General features: G+C 46.6%; 2 protein-coding genes across 2 annotated transcripts in view; one reads left to right on the top strand and one right to left on the bottom strand.

Moving 5' to 3' along the window:
- The window catches only part of LOC119390458 (uncharacterized), a 437,697-nt gene that overhangs the window by 162,411 nt on the left and 260,525 nt on the right, over positions 1 to 14,761 (top strand). The window lies entirely within an intron of this gene.
- The window catches only part of LOC119391422 (uncharacterized), a 50,664-nt gene that overhangs the window by 6,929 nt on the left and 28,974 nt on the right, over positions 1 to 14,761 (bottom strand). The window contains exon 7 of the mRNA XM_037659102.1: positions 12,485 to 12,807. Coding sequence (XP_037515030.1) covers positions 12,485 to 12,807 — 323 coding nt within the window. The remainder of the gene's footprint in view (positions 1 to 12,484; positions 12,808 to 14,761) is intronic.

Below are 14,761 nucleotides of genomic sequence, written 5' to 3'. Positions count from 1 at the left end.
TTTCCATTGGCACTGCGGTGGTTCTATCAGCCGTCTTCGCAGGCCATTTCGCTGCATACGAGTGTGGTCGGAGCCCGAAATGTATTCAGAAGAGCTTGTGTTGGGGCTAGTTGGAACATCTGAGTGGAATAAGCAGCGCTGCACAGTAGTAGTTTATAACTAGGTTCCTTATGAAGGAGAGAGCAATAAAGAGAGAGAGGGACACCCCCCCTCCCCTTCCACGCACACGCTGGACGCCAGCGTGCGCCAAGGCGTGATTGCGATGGCAGCGCCCCGATAGTAGCGAGCCGCTGCTCCGCGGCCGGACGTTGCGGCCTGGGAACTTTTGACCACCCCTGTACATAGATTTCACACGGCATTCAGGAACGCAGCATGGCGAGAGTTATTCCGCACTACCCAATTATGCCATGTTTCATAATCGCATCATGGTTTTCGAAACCATGACCCCGAAATTTATAATCTAGATAATTATTGTCGCAAACGCCTATACCGCTTTAGTCGTCTAATATTTCAAAGAGTCAAAGAATATTACGTTGCGCCTTTCGTGTTTTTGACGCTTGTTCTCAGTCGGGTACTCTGAGTAAACAGAAATGGCGCTTAGCATTGTGCAAGCTTAAAGTGAACCCACGCTAGAGACAGTGTCCTGGAAAAGTAGGTCACGACGCCGTAGATCACTTGGTGAGGGCATTAGCGTATTTTCTTGTGCACGCATCAGTATGCTATAAAAGCCAGTGAAAAATATAAGCAGTTGCCTAATATTTAGCGGCTTAGCTTCGCATAGACTCTATGTCTACTCTGTGGATTTGCATCTCTATTTTTCTCTGCCTCTGCAACGTTAAAGGTAAAAGCTGCTCTTACCTTAAGGGTCGTCTCGGATACCGATTCATTGGAGATATAATAGAGGGTCAGCACCGCGCTGGTCAAGATCCCTGGCACCACGGCGATCAGGCTAAATAATATGCCAAACTTGCTGGTACTGCTATGGTCTTTCCACTGTTCAGTATTCTGCTCCAAGTTTCCAGTTGATTTCACCAAGGAGAGTTGGGACATTGGCTGACTGATAAAGACCTGTGTGGAAAATGGCAATTCGAGCAGTAATAAATAATCATGACCGCTAGTACGCCTTCCTTGATTTTCCCGTACCAGAAGCTCATCAAGGCTGATATCCCTCTTTATGCTCCTAGGAAAGCGGTTTTTATTTTTGTACAATGTTCCGGTAATATGCCTCAAGTTTTCATGTAATGTCAGACGTCTATCGCATATTTCCACCGTAGACTGGCGATTCAACAACGCTGCACTTCTTCAAATTGCAACACATTTATCGCATGTTGAAAAAGAAAGAGAAAGAGCATCTCTCGGGCCACTTCGTCTTCGTCGCGTCGCTTCGTATGATACGTCATGTGCCCTTCAGTCGAGTGTTGTAATCGGGAGGAACATCTCAATTAAATTACGTGCCAGTATGTCGCGTAACAGTTTTGCGTTCCTTACGCCAGTGGCATTTTGAGTAGCTTAAGGCTCAAAAAAAGTCTACGTTGTAAACAGCTCCAAAGGTCGTTTATAAACAGTCCTTTCGTTTCAGCTGCCCCCCTTGAACACAGGTCACGGTAATACGCGGAGGGATTAGCACATTACCAGTTCAAGGGATGCAGCTGGATTGCGACACTGACGTGGGCACGGACGCGGCACCAACGACAGAGAAGCTTCACGAAATTACTGCACGAGCGCCGCATTGTTGCTGCACCTTTTGAAACGAACGCTAGGGTGCAGGCGGCGCTAATCTGCACCGCTGAAACTAATGGCAAGGTGTGGCGCCCTGTGAACCGGTTGAAGTGCTGCAGCTGAATCGAACGGACTGAAAAGCGTCCAGAAAGGAGCGGACATGACTCCTGTACACGCGTCTCCGCGGCGCATTCAACGCTTTCCTTACCAAACTCTCCTCTATTTTAATAGAGGAGGCGCTGGCCTTACTCACCTCGAGACTGTTCTGCCCATCGAAGTCGAATGGTTACATGGGTGAGACGTGCCTACAGGGTCGCCTGGCTGGGGTCCAGCGCGTGCGTGCGTGCATGCGTGCGTGCGTGCGTGCGTCTGTGTGTGTGTGGGTGTGTGCGCGTGAAAGAGGGCGCCCCGGCGGAATTGAAGAATTGGCAGACGCCAACGCAATTCTAAGCTGTGCGAATGTATTTTACCATGGAGGCGACCGTTAGGTTTAAGCAGGTCCGTAGCCGCGGAGGGGCCGGGGGCTAAGTGGTCTGGCCCCTCTCTCCCCCATAATCTTGATGGAGGGTGTTGTTTTAAAGAAAATAAATAATGGCAATAGGTGTTTTTCTGAAACAGTCAAGGCCTTCAGCAAGTGGGCGCCCTCCCCCGAAAAAAATTCCTCGCTACGGGCCTGGGTCTGAGTAAATCGTTTTTTTTTTTCTTTTTAGCCACCGGCCGGACTGCTTGTTTTTCACGTTGGCTTCACTTCAAGCATTTTTGTTTTCGTTTCTGAGGGAGCACACTGTTGACATGGTAATGTGTAATGGGTGCTTGGCAAGCGTGAGAACGTGCGTGGTGCGTAACGGCCTGATACCACAGACCCACGGCGTTTCATTATGTCCTGCAAATGGGGCCCAGATTCAAAAGGCACGCTCTTAAAGTAACCAAAATTGCCACGGTTGTATAGCGCTTACAGTGCTCGGCTGCTGGCCCAAAGGTCGCGGTTTCGATCTCGGCCGCGGCGGTCATTTCGATGGAGGCAAGATGCTGAAGGCCCGTGCGCTATGCGATGTCAGTCCACGTTAAAGAACACCACGTGGAAAATATTCCGGGAGCAAGGATTGCCAGGCCGAAAAGACAAAAAACTTGACAAGAAATTCGAAAAACTAGCCAAAAAGCAGCCAAGTTGAGCCGAGGGCAGCAAAAGGCGCCAAATGCAGCGACGCGTGTGTGAAAGAACTGCTCCGTTGGAATTTAAGTTACTAAATTGAAGATCTTTTTAGTGGAAATGTTAAGAAGTACAGCAAAAACACTTCCAAATGATCATTTCTGATATTAAAGTATAAACTGTTGACTTTAGCAATAATTTCATGCAGGATGATGAAGTTTTTTGCACTGTTGTAAAAATTAGATTACCTTCACTCGACGTGCTTGGCTTTTCTTAAAATGGCTAGAAGTATTAGCGAGAATAAAATTGAGTACTCTATGAGCGGCTCAAAAGCACAGTTGCTGTGATTGAGGCATAAATTGGAGTCGCTTCCGCAATCGTTTCTCGCGTGATGATCAAGTCCGAACAATTATTATTCTCTAGTCGCAGTCCGTACCTAATATTAAGAAACGACACAAGCAGTTCGTCAGATATCCGATTGCTAATGTCAATGAGTACAGAGTGATGCGCAGCGCTTTCGCTTGCCCCCTTCACTTCGAATTGGTGATTAAAGGCGTCTTCTACAGTAGGTAGTCTGCGAAATGAGGCGCCAGGCAGCGGTTTTCCCCTCCAATCCCAGTCACTTATCCAAAAGTCTTTTCTTTCGTGTAATTCAAGCGCCAAAGTCAACTTTGCGAGCTAGAAACATACATTGGTCACCATGTTTTGACACAGCAAACTCGAACGCCAGAGGCGGGGACTCCACAGGATATTGATAATTTTCTTCAAATTGAGGCAACAAGAAACTAGCGAAAAGGTAGCCAAGTAGCCAAGTGCTTTTTTCTGGAGCCAGTGGCCTAAAAGAGTAGCCAAATTCGCACACAGTAGCCAAACCTGGCAACCCTGCCCGTAGCCCTCCACTACGGCGTGCCTCATCATGAAGTCGTGGATTTTGCACGTAAAGCCCCTGATATGATTATTAAAGTAAACAAAACTTGGGCGCACGTGATTCTACGGTGCTTCACCGCGGTGGGACGCTAGTTGTTTTGCGTTTCTTATGATATTAGGCGGACGTTTTGAAAACCGTCAAAATTTGTCGCAGTCGATGACGCCAGCATTATTACACGATACATTAGAGCATTTGTATCAAATTGCGGCAATACGAGATACAAAGCTACAAAATAATACTTACAGTTAGAAATAAACATTTTACTGTCTGTGCTTCTTTAAGTTGTCGCGCACAACTTGTATTGGCCTGCTCTCACTGTTCGGTTTTCTTTTTCTTGTATTTCTCGGCTTTGCTGCCACTTGCACATGCGCGCTTCCGAAGGAATGAAATATGTTGTAAGGACTCGCCCACGGCTGTGACTAGCGCGGGTTGTGTGATCAAGTTAGTCGCAAATGCCGCTTTGGTCGCAAAGTTACTGCTTTGGCTCAGTTCCTCGCTGCTCGAAATTTCAGATGCGCGTCTGCAGTCGCAAACCTCTGCACCAATCAGATGCCTCATAAGATGAACGCGTTGGTATGTTGGTCGAGCACCTCAAACCAGGAAACAGCGCGGTGAAATTGAAGACGAAGCCGAGGTGCTGTGTGTAACCCGCTTCTCTGCTTCCTCTTCGTTTTTACCGCGCTTTTTCCTGTTTCTGTCAGTTGCGCAATAACAGAACTTCAGCTTATATTACCACCCAATGGCAGCGCGAGCAGGCACGAATTCCTTGTGGCGACGGGCATAGGTCGCACGCAAGTTAGAGTCTCGTTCACACCTACGACTAGCGCCGGTCGCGCGACCGAGTTAGTCGCAAAGCGACTGGTTTGGGTCAGTCACTCGCTGCTCGGTTTTTCAGTGGCGTGACTGCAGTCGCAAGCCTGTCACACCAATCAGATGTGCAGGAACAGAACGCCAGCTCATTTTTCGGGGCAACCGTAGTGCAAGCCATATGCGAGCAGACGTGAATTCTTTGTGACGACGGGCACGCAGGTGTGAACATCGGTCGCCATGATTAACTTTACCACTCGTAAATGGTCACGCGACCGATGCTATACTTGTATAGTCGCAGGTGCGAACGAGCCTTGCGTCAGCGCCTTGTTCGTCATGCTTCCTTGAGTGCTTGTCTAGGTAGTTGCACTGTGGTTAAACATGCGTCACCAACTCGCCCAAATTCTCACATTGCATACGGCTCGATTTTTAAGGCCACGTTCGTCCTGACGAGCACCCAACAGTCGCTCGCGGCCCTATTTAAAGCTCTTTAAGCGCATGAAAAGGCACTGTACCTCGCTTGCAGTTTCCATGGGGGGAAACGGCGAAATAGTCGATTGCGGTATCATGGCAATAATAGTGCTTGTGCTTCGTAGCTTGCTTGGTTGCTTCCTTGCACCTACTTGTCACCCGACCACGGACTTCTTCCTTTTCTTTAACGAGTGGCAGATGCCCACGTGCATAATATAAAACAAGTTCTCTTTAAAATAAGGAAATTATTAACCTGCCTAATTGCCTGCGATTTGAAATGTGTAAATTTGTTAACTGTATAATAACAACAGCCTGATATCGATTTCTTAAGGGCGCAAGAAAATTACCGCAGATGACATGTCATGACAACACATTTACTTAAGTCCTGAGGAAATGAGACCTAGGGAAGCCGGAGCCCCCCCCCCCCCCCTTCCCCTGATCCATTCGGTGGCTCCGCCCCCGATGGGATCGGAAGACTGAGTCCCTCCGCGATGTCGTGGGCCCTCTGGGCGGACTACCGGGGATTCCCTCGGCGACAGCCGCATTTTCTGTTTGCGCTATTGTTTGCTTTGTTTTCCCAGTACTGCTGGCTCATACACACTCTGTGGGGTTTATCAAATTAGAGATCATTTTCACCAATAACAGCATTGAAAAATTGGGGGACGCTTAAGCTTCGCCTTTAAGAGTTGAACGCGATAGCGATATCCTGCCCCTAGTGCGCACTTCTAACACTACGAGTGTTTAACAGAATGCGCGCGCTAAGGTGTGTGCCTTATGTAATGGGCAGCATGCTTTAAACCAGGAGCAATTAGGTGCGAGAAACTTTTTCGAAGTTGCGATGCACCTACTATGTGGTCTTAAGGGAATACACGCAGTAATGTGTGTGCCTTTCGTAATGGGTGGCTGTCTTTAAACCACCAAGCCGTTATGATATTGACATGGTGTGACGCCCGATGACAATGTACGTTTGTACCACGCAATATTACTGCGATATTACATCTCATACTGTGACACCTGTATACAGGACGCGTATTTTTGGGAAGCATTAAAGTTACTTTCAGTGCAGCTCCAAGCAGAGGCGTGGCTGTGTGGTAGAACACCTGCTTGCCTGCAGACGGCCTGGGTTCGATGCTCACTCGGACCCAACATTTTTATTATTTATTTTATTTGCAGCTTTTTCGATTTTTCGGTCACGGACAAGATGATGATTTTTCGCTCACACCCAACGGCTCCGACGCCGACGCCGACGGCGGAATTTCTGCGATACGAGCTCTTTACACGTTATCGCGTTAAAATTGAACGTAATATGAAGCCGATAGCAAATGCGTCGCAATAAGTGTATGTACAAGTTAGTGAGTTGAATTGCTCTTTTGAAGTTGGCTGAAGTTTTGAAGTTGAAGTTTTGAAGACGTGACGCAATATATAGTTATGACTACAGGCCGTACTTTTAGGCGTTCGAAATGCGCGTTTTATGCGCCAGATATAGGCAGGCAGAACAACGTTTTAGGCCTCCAGCATAGTAAATATAGGCCCAATCAATTTTTACATCAATGCAAACAAATTCGAAAGAATATGTGCGCGACATGTACCCGCAACAGAAAAAAAAGTGTTATTTTTTTATCCTGATAAAGGCGTCAACGGTTGAACACAGCCGCGCAAATGTCCTTTGTCCTGCGTGGTTTTTGGAGCACGGTATCTCAATTTATACGGTTGCATGATTATTCAAGTGTCCACTACCGAATCAAAACACTCTCGAGGGTCTTTCTTCACGGGATGTCTGAGAATAGCAGAGCAGGAGCAGATAGCCAGACTACTAAAAGACCAGAATGAACGAATCCCTCTTACTGATTAGGTCAAATCACGTAGACCTAATTTCTCCCCTAGCGGGGAGTACCACGCGCTCATCAATTTTAACGCGATAGCGTTAGAGAGCTCGTGTCGCAGAAATTCCGTCGTCGGTGTAGGGCCCGCGGGGACCGTTGGTTGTGAGCGAAAAATCATCCGTGAGCGAAAAATCGAGAAAGGAAATGGACAACTATGTCCATCTAGCGGGAAACTTATCAAGCCAATGCCGCCTTTTCCAGAGGAGGCGTTGATCAAGCAAACAGCGAACGCTACATAATGTGCTGCCATCTGTGAGGCATTGTGAGACTCTTCATGGCTTCCGAGATGCCAAGCGCGCGGCGTGCATCTTGGAGACCATGCGAATCTTGCTTTAGATCAAAAACCTGTATGTACCACTCTCGCGCGCGCGCGTGTGCGTGTCTGTGTGCGTGTGTGTGTAACAATACACATTAATAAGTATGCACTTAGTGGTTGAAGTGCGCACCAGGGGCCGGATTTCGCTATCGCGTTCAACTCTTAAAGGCGAAGCTTAAGGGTCCCCCAATTTTTTTAAAGACGATAGTCTTTCTTGGGGAACTTAAACGCAAAAATTTTGGTCTGTCTCTCTTTCTGTCTGTCTTTCTGTTTGTCGGCACGTCCCTCGATTCAGCCACTCGGCCAAAGTTGAACCCCTTGCACAAGGGCCACCCATCGTGAACGGCTCACTAGGTTCATACTTGTCTACATGGTTGATCAAAGAGCAAACATTACGCATATCTGAGGCGCAACATCACTAGATAAGTATTAGGTGGTGTGTTCCTTTAATAGAAAATACATAGAGACGTAATTCTAGAGACCCTAGTTTCTTAAGCTGCGCTGAAAATGCGACTGCGCCGAAACTTGGCTCCACCGTGCCCTCTGCGCGAGCTCATTGTTGTGTTTCGGTTTCAGTTCAGTATTGCACTGTAGGAGTGCCATGGGGCGCCGCTCTGGCATTCCTGCTTTACCCAGGCGACGTGAATATAAAAGTGTGTGGAGAGTACTCGTTGAGTGCGGACGTTTCTTCTGCTTCGGCGCTTCGCGCCAAACCGCGTGTTCGGGCTGGCTGGCGTCCCCGCCGGTCGCGTTGGTCACCGCCGGTCTTGCCTGCTGCTGCGCCGGGACTACCAGCCCGCAACACAGCATTCACGTTTCCCGACGTATTGCCAGATGGCGTTCATATCTCACGCAGCGCCTCTTCTATCGTCTACACGACATTTGCAGCGAAGCACGCAGATACGCGGCCAATTTTTTTATTGGTTTTGGTCTTCATTCTCCTTTCCCCTGATGCTGTCCGCGGTTTCGCATTTGTCAACCGCTCGCTCCATGTCAGCGCGGCAGCGTATGCTGGCCGGCGCGTCTCGCTTCACTGCAACTAGCTGTTGTTTTCCGGTATTCGGTTGAACAAGAGGACAAGTCTGAACCCCATAGAGTTCCGAACAGTCGATTTTGCCTGGTAACATTATGAACGGTCTCAAACTGCACCCGAATGCGAAACTTGAGGCTAAATTGTGTTAATATAAGCGTTCATTTGGAAAATAGGCATTTAAAGGCATTTAGGCAGAACTGTCAATATAGACATTTATACAGACACTATAAAACCCTATAAAGGCCTTCGTAACCACTAATAAATGCTCATATCTCAAAGTGGGGTAATAACTCCGCAAGGAACAAAATAAGCATTTGTCTAAAGTCCTAGCTGCCTCTATTTATCATGTTATTCCCGGCCGTACGTAGCACCATTGGCGAATACCTGAACACGATGCTGGCAATGTTCACACACGAATTCAGTTGTTTTAGCCATGTTCGAAATCTTAAGTTCCTCGTGATTATCACAACGAGAACGAGAACATGTCAACCACGGTATAGAGGATGTCATTAGTGCGCAAGGTATGTAGGAATAACTTCAGAAAGGGAAAAATTTTAGCAGCGCGGTGCACCGTGAATGCAGTGATGCCGTGTGCGTAGCAGTCGCGGTTAAATTTATGTACAGAGGCCATTTGAATGATATGAACTTGTAGCACAAAAAGTGCCGCGACCTCTGCCTTTCGTTAGAAAAAAAAATCGGCAGATCCCACGCGTTGTGGGAATCGGTTTCATGCGAAGCAGTCAGCGAGTACTTCCATGCTGCATTTTATGGCTTTGAGCCAAGCGTTACGAGGTGGATCGACGTGTTTCTGTAAGTGTAGTAGCTGTGTTTACATCGTGGGCTTACCAGAGATGTCGACAATACTGACGTTTAAAGGGTAACTTGAAGTGCGGCGTAACGTCAGCCCTCACGTTAGAGTACATACGTCAATATTATCGAAACTAAGTGCACTTTATGGTGCAATCCTGTGAATATCATACACGACTTTCATTAATGTGTTCCTCCGGGGCCGACCAATGCTTCAATACAGCTTAATGAATCATAGGAATACAAATGTAATGTTTATTAGACTGCTATAAAAGCGGAGCCAACACTAGAACAACAGATGTTAATCTGATATGACGCCTTTATTGTACGAGTACATATATAGTGTTTATTGCTTTCTTGGAAAATAAATAGCCAGTACCATAACCACGATTGACGTTGCCCCGTTATTAAGCCTACATAGGCTGTTTTTTCAAACCAGTTTATAGACCTTGCGTGGCTCTGTAGTACAATACCTGATTACCACGCAGAATGCTTAGGTTTCATTCCTGCTGGGATCCAATTTTTATTCCTTCTATTCGTCGGGTCAACGCTGCCGATTTCGGTTTTTATTAACGAACGTACTCGTATTTAAGTGACCAACGTCTGTTCTCGCCGTTCCTGGGAAGCTATAAGCTGTCAATCACATGTGGCGAATACTCGTACACCGCGGCCCATGGTAAACGGGTATGTGCCACATATGTCTGAAGGAAAGGGAGGAAAGACGTACGCGACAGGATTTTCACGTTATTTATGTCATCACCTGAAAGTTATATTCGTCCATTCCTCTTACCCTCCCATGCCAATTTTGGTCTACACCAAGTTAACGAGGCGACCATGAGAGCACCCAGACGTAGGCGGATAGATAGATAGATAGATAGATAGATAGATAGATAGATAGATAGATAGATAGATAGATAGATAGATAGATAGATAGATAGATAGATAGATAGATAGATAGATAGATAGATAGATAGATAGATAGATAGATAGATAGATAGATAGATAGATAGATAGATAGATAGAAACGCTAAGAGCGCCCAAGGTTCGCTAAGAAATGCTTCGCATTTAATAAAGCGACGGCAGTACGAGAGTGGTTCTCGCACGTATGCCGTTGGATTAAATACTTGGAGGACGCTTGAGCTTCGCCTTCAAGAGTAGAACGCGATAGCGTTACTATGCCCTCTTCGCATCGATTTCTCGTTCCCTAGCCAAGCGCTTCTTGGCGGGTGCCTTAAGCGTGCCGCAAGGAAAGGAACGCCTGTAAACGCAATATTGGCCGTTTTAAACTATCCTGGAATACCTACTGCGAGTAAAGTTGAAAGTCGCCCACTACGCCACAATTCATCATTCTGCGAGTTAGACAAGTACCCTCTACGCGTCCGTAAGGCATTGCGCGCTCCCGGGAAGCTGCACGCTTTGTTGATGTTGTTGCTGATGGTAATGATAATTTATGCATAAGCGCTTTCTAATGCATGGGCCTTTAAACCCCCTGGTTGCGCAAATCGCTTGGCGTGACACGTTGTGCGATTCGACCCTTCTGCCACGCATTGTATCATGTGTGGACGAGACCCCTCGCGCTGTACAACACATTTATAGGGTTTTATTGCGAAACGGTTTCAAGCACTGGCGTGGCCCCGCGTTGGAGAACCTACTTGTCACGCAGATGACCTGTGTGCGATTCCGGCTCGGATGATGATGATGCGGATGATGATGATGATGACATATTGCTTTTTATGGCGCAAGGGCCATTGATGACCAAAGAGCGCCAGGACCTGATACCGGATGTGACCAAAGGTGATGTTAAGTGGCTGTATAGGGGCGCAAAATTCCTCGCGCTACAGGCGGGTAAAACATACAAGTAATAAAATTATGAGAGTGACGTGACATGCGTGTAGTGAGCCTCAATGATAAATGGTCGTGATCTTAAAAGTACGGATGGATGGCGTCAGCACGAATGCCTCGTCAACAGCCCTTGGGTCCAAGGGCCGCGATGCAGACGCTGTCTTGAATGTAGCCACCGCAACAGCAACCTCTACTCAGAGGTCGTATTACGGGTTGCCTTGAAATACGACGTGAAAAAGTATTTAGATCTTCTAAAAACGCGAACAGTGACTCATATTTAAATAGTGGTTCCCTACCGATGAACATCGAAGGATGAAGTGAGAACTGCTGTCGGTAGGGTAATAAAAGGTGCTTTTTCCTGATAGCGTCTATTTCATTGCACTGGATCAGGATGTGGAGCACGGTAAATGGTTCTCCACACATTCCGGCTCGGAAGAATCATTTTTATTAATTGCATCAATCGCGGTTGTTTGCAACGAAAAACCTTGATTTTTAACGCGGTAGCGTTAAAGAGGCCCTTTAGTTGAAATTCCACTGTCGGCGTCGGCTTCGTTGTTGTGAGCGAAAAGTCAGCATAGATGCAAATCTTCGGTTCTAGTGGGAATCGAACCTGTGAGCAGAAATCAGTTACTATCATAAAAAAGATCATCTACAAAGAAACAAAACTGACGCCGAGACCCTTCGTTTATCTTGCCAAGCCGCGACTGAGGAAAGCGAGTATGGTTACTAAACAACGTCATTGACGGCTTCAAACGCATTAGTGTGGCACGTCATATTAATCTATTCTGGTAGTAGAGGAGAGTATACGCTCAAAGACCACTCACAAACGAATGTGGTTCATCTCCCCTAGCCTGCCCGCGTTTCGCTTTAAAAATAATGATAATGTTTACAACATACCTTCTGATGAGAAAACAGGGCGTGGTAATTGCCTGCATATCCCGCACGGCTATATCCGCTTGCAACTTGCAACATCCTCCTCCTCCTCCTTCCATATCAGGTGACGTTACATGTTTAGAGCAGAAGAACTCATAACCCATGACCCTCTTAAGACCACAACGTGCAACCCATACATTTTTGCAGAACATACTAAAATGTCATTACTTACTAATGTTAGCATACGTCATCGTTCCCAGAACGTAAATGGAAGCTGTGGAAGTATGAATTTTTGTATTGTTTCTAAGTACTCGAAGAGCACGTTCATCAGGACCAATGGAAATATGCGTGAACAAGTGGTATGCACCAACAGATAGTACACGTCAGTTGTTAAGTGACTTATTTCTAAGAGCGATTCTGCTTGTTGACACAATGAAGGTTGTTGGCACAGACGTTACAACCGCGTATACATAAAAACTATCAATACTACGTAACCTATGAGCAAAAGCCGACGGCGTTCATTCCACGGCATTCTTTGAGCGTTCGTGCTGGTAAATTTCAATGTTCATGATAGCGAAAACTGATAACCAAGACATATAGCAAGGAAAAAAGAAAAGCAAGTCGCCCAAGGCGGCGTCACGACCAAAAGGCGCACTTCTTAGACGGGTTCATCGGCCTTTCTGGCGCACATCCGAACGCGCTTGAAAACTCGGCCATGTTCATGAGTGGCACGTTGCAGCGGAAGCGGCTTGCGGCGTAGCGTTCTGAATTCACATTCTGCCTCGCGCACAACTTAGCGCAGCTGCCAATGAAGAAGAGATGCTCGGCCGTCAGGTTGAGGCCCGGAAGCGCCACATTTCGCTCGGCAGAGGGTAAGGAAGCGAAGGCCGCGTGAGCAAGTGCGGTGCCCACGAAGTCGGCCAAGTTCTCCGAATCGACGGTGTCGTTTAGGACACCTTGCCGGGCTTTCTTTGCCTCCTGCGAATGTTTTATAGAAGTACGAAATATAACGGAGACGCCGAATCTCCACGTGCAAAGTGTTAGGCTCACAGCAACATCGTCCGTAGTCACGAAAAGCGTCTTACGAAAAAACTGTTCGCAAGAACAATTTGCTGCCAATCCAGAAGCAGAACATATAAATGATCATCCAGTCGGCGGATGCCACTGGTCAGTAATATTATTCCTCACTGCCATTCCGCCTCAAGGCACATATTCACAAAACGCTCATACGCTAGAATTCGTTCGTACGAAACAAAAAATCACAGCATATCCACGGAGTGAATGATGATGAGTGGGCGAAGCTGCGGAGGTTCATCGGTAAACCGTGAATCTTCCGTGAATTCTGCCCAGTACATCATCACCGACGTGAGATCGGGCGCGTTTATACTAAAGGTTCGATGAGTTATGACGACTTGCAGCTCACTTTAATACTACATGTACGCTGTGAATTTTCATTGTTTCGAAAACCATTGCTTTAGAAAACATCTGGCGTCTTTCGTTGAGCAGCTGGCGTCTTTTCGTTTTGCTTGAGAAACATCTGGCGTTCTTTCGTTTTGCTTTTAGAAAACATCTGGCGTCTTTCGTTGGTATATTTCATCAATCAACGGCGTTTTGAACAAAATTTTTATTGTTTAATCACGCACAGTGAAATCTCACCAGGCACTACCTTGGAGGTAAACAATGGCTGCTAATGGGAATGAGAGACAGAAGAAGTCGGCTTTTAGCTAACACTTACACTTCTACTTCTACTAACGTTTCCTACTGGAACATGCCAATGGCTGCCAATGGGGAATGAGAGACAGAAGAAATCGGCTTTTAGTTAACGCGCACGCTGCGAATTTTTTATTGTTCAACAACGCACAGGAAAAATCTCCCACCGGCACCACCTTGGAGGTCAAGATCTGGTACTAGCGTTACGACTGGTTACGCAGTACGACTGCGAGGGACGAACGGGTGCCGCTTTAAGGAGCTTCGCCCCTAAAAGTCATTCAATCGTAGCGCTCGAGAAATCACTGGCAAAAGTGACTAGCCATAGGAAGGATCACATAAAAACGAAAATCTTCGCTCATTCGGCCTCGGGTTTTTTTTAATATTTTTAAAATTATTCGCAAACCAGGCTGACCTCAAAAGAAATCTAGAGGTTTCTCTTCAGTTTTTGCAGCGAACTCGACGAGCATTGAAAAGCAAGTGTTTCTCTAGGAAAGCCAAAGAATATTGCCATGACTTCCGAACATTGTTATGAAGTTTCAGTTTGAAAATCTCGTCGATTGGAGAGCTTTCGATTACCCTCGTTTGTCATCGCACGTGCACTGTTGATCGTGCTGTTTGAGCGGAAACCATTTTCATTCCAGTGGTGCTGAGGAAGCTCAAAAACACTCAATGAAAAAGTGGTAAACCTTACGTAAAGTGAGCCGTAGTATACTGCAGGCCGACCTAGCAGCCGTCATTTTCTCATTAAAGACTCAACTGCGGGCGTACTTGAAAACAGTGTGCACGAAGTAACGCCCCCTCACATCGCAGTGAAGCCTTAATGTGAAATTGTGCGTCTACGTAACGAGCGAACGTGCTATCTTAGGAGTTTTATATGGAGCAGAGTTTCGCGAGCGTTCCCCGCTTTCAAAATTTCTTATTGTTCTTCGGACAAGAAATAACAAACATTTCACATGTCTTATTGCGTTAGGATTACAAATGACCACCTTGAATATCAAATAAATAGCTGCAATACGAGAGCAAGGCAACGTGTTTTGCCCTTATGTTTTCTCTCTGAGGAAAAAAACGCGAAATGTCCTGAAGAGCGGATCCACTTACTCCTCGTCCTTCTTGCAATAAGATAGTTAAAGCAACAAGAAAAAAAATTGTAGTTTTTAACAGAACTTGAAATTCTCGAAGCTGGTTGTCTAGAAGAAACAGCTGTGAACTATTCGCTAGCAGC

The sequence above is a fragment of the Rhipicephalus sanguineus genome, chromosome 4, assembly GCF_013339695.2.
Source record: "Rhipicephalus sanguineus isolate Rsan-2018 chromosome 4, BIME_Rsan_1.4, whole genome shotgun sequence".
Classification (NCBI taxonomy): Eukaryota; Metazoa; Arthropoda; class Arachnida; order Ixodida; family Ixodidae; genus Rhipicephalus; species Rhipicephalus sanguineus.
This window is presented reverse-complemented; position numbering and strand designations above follow the sequence as displayed.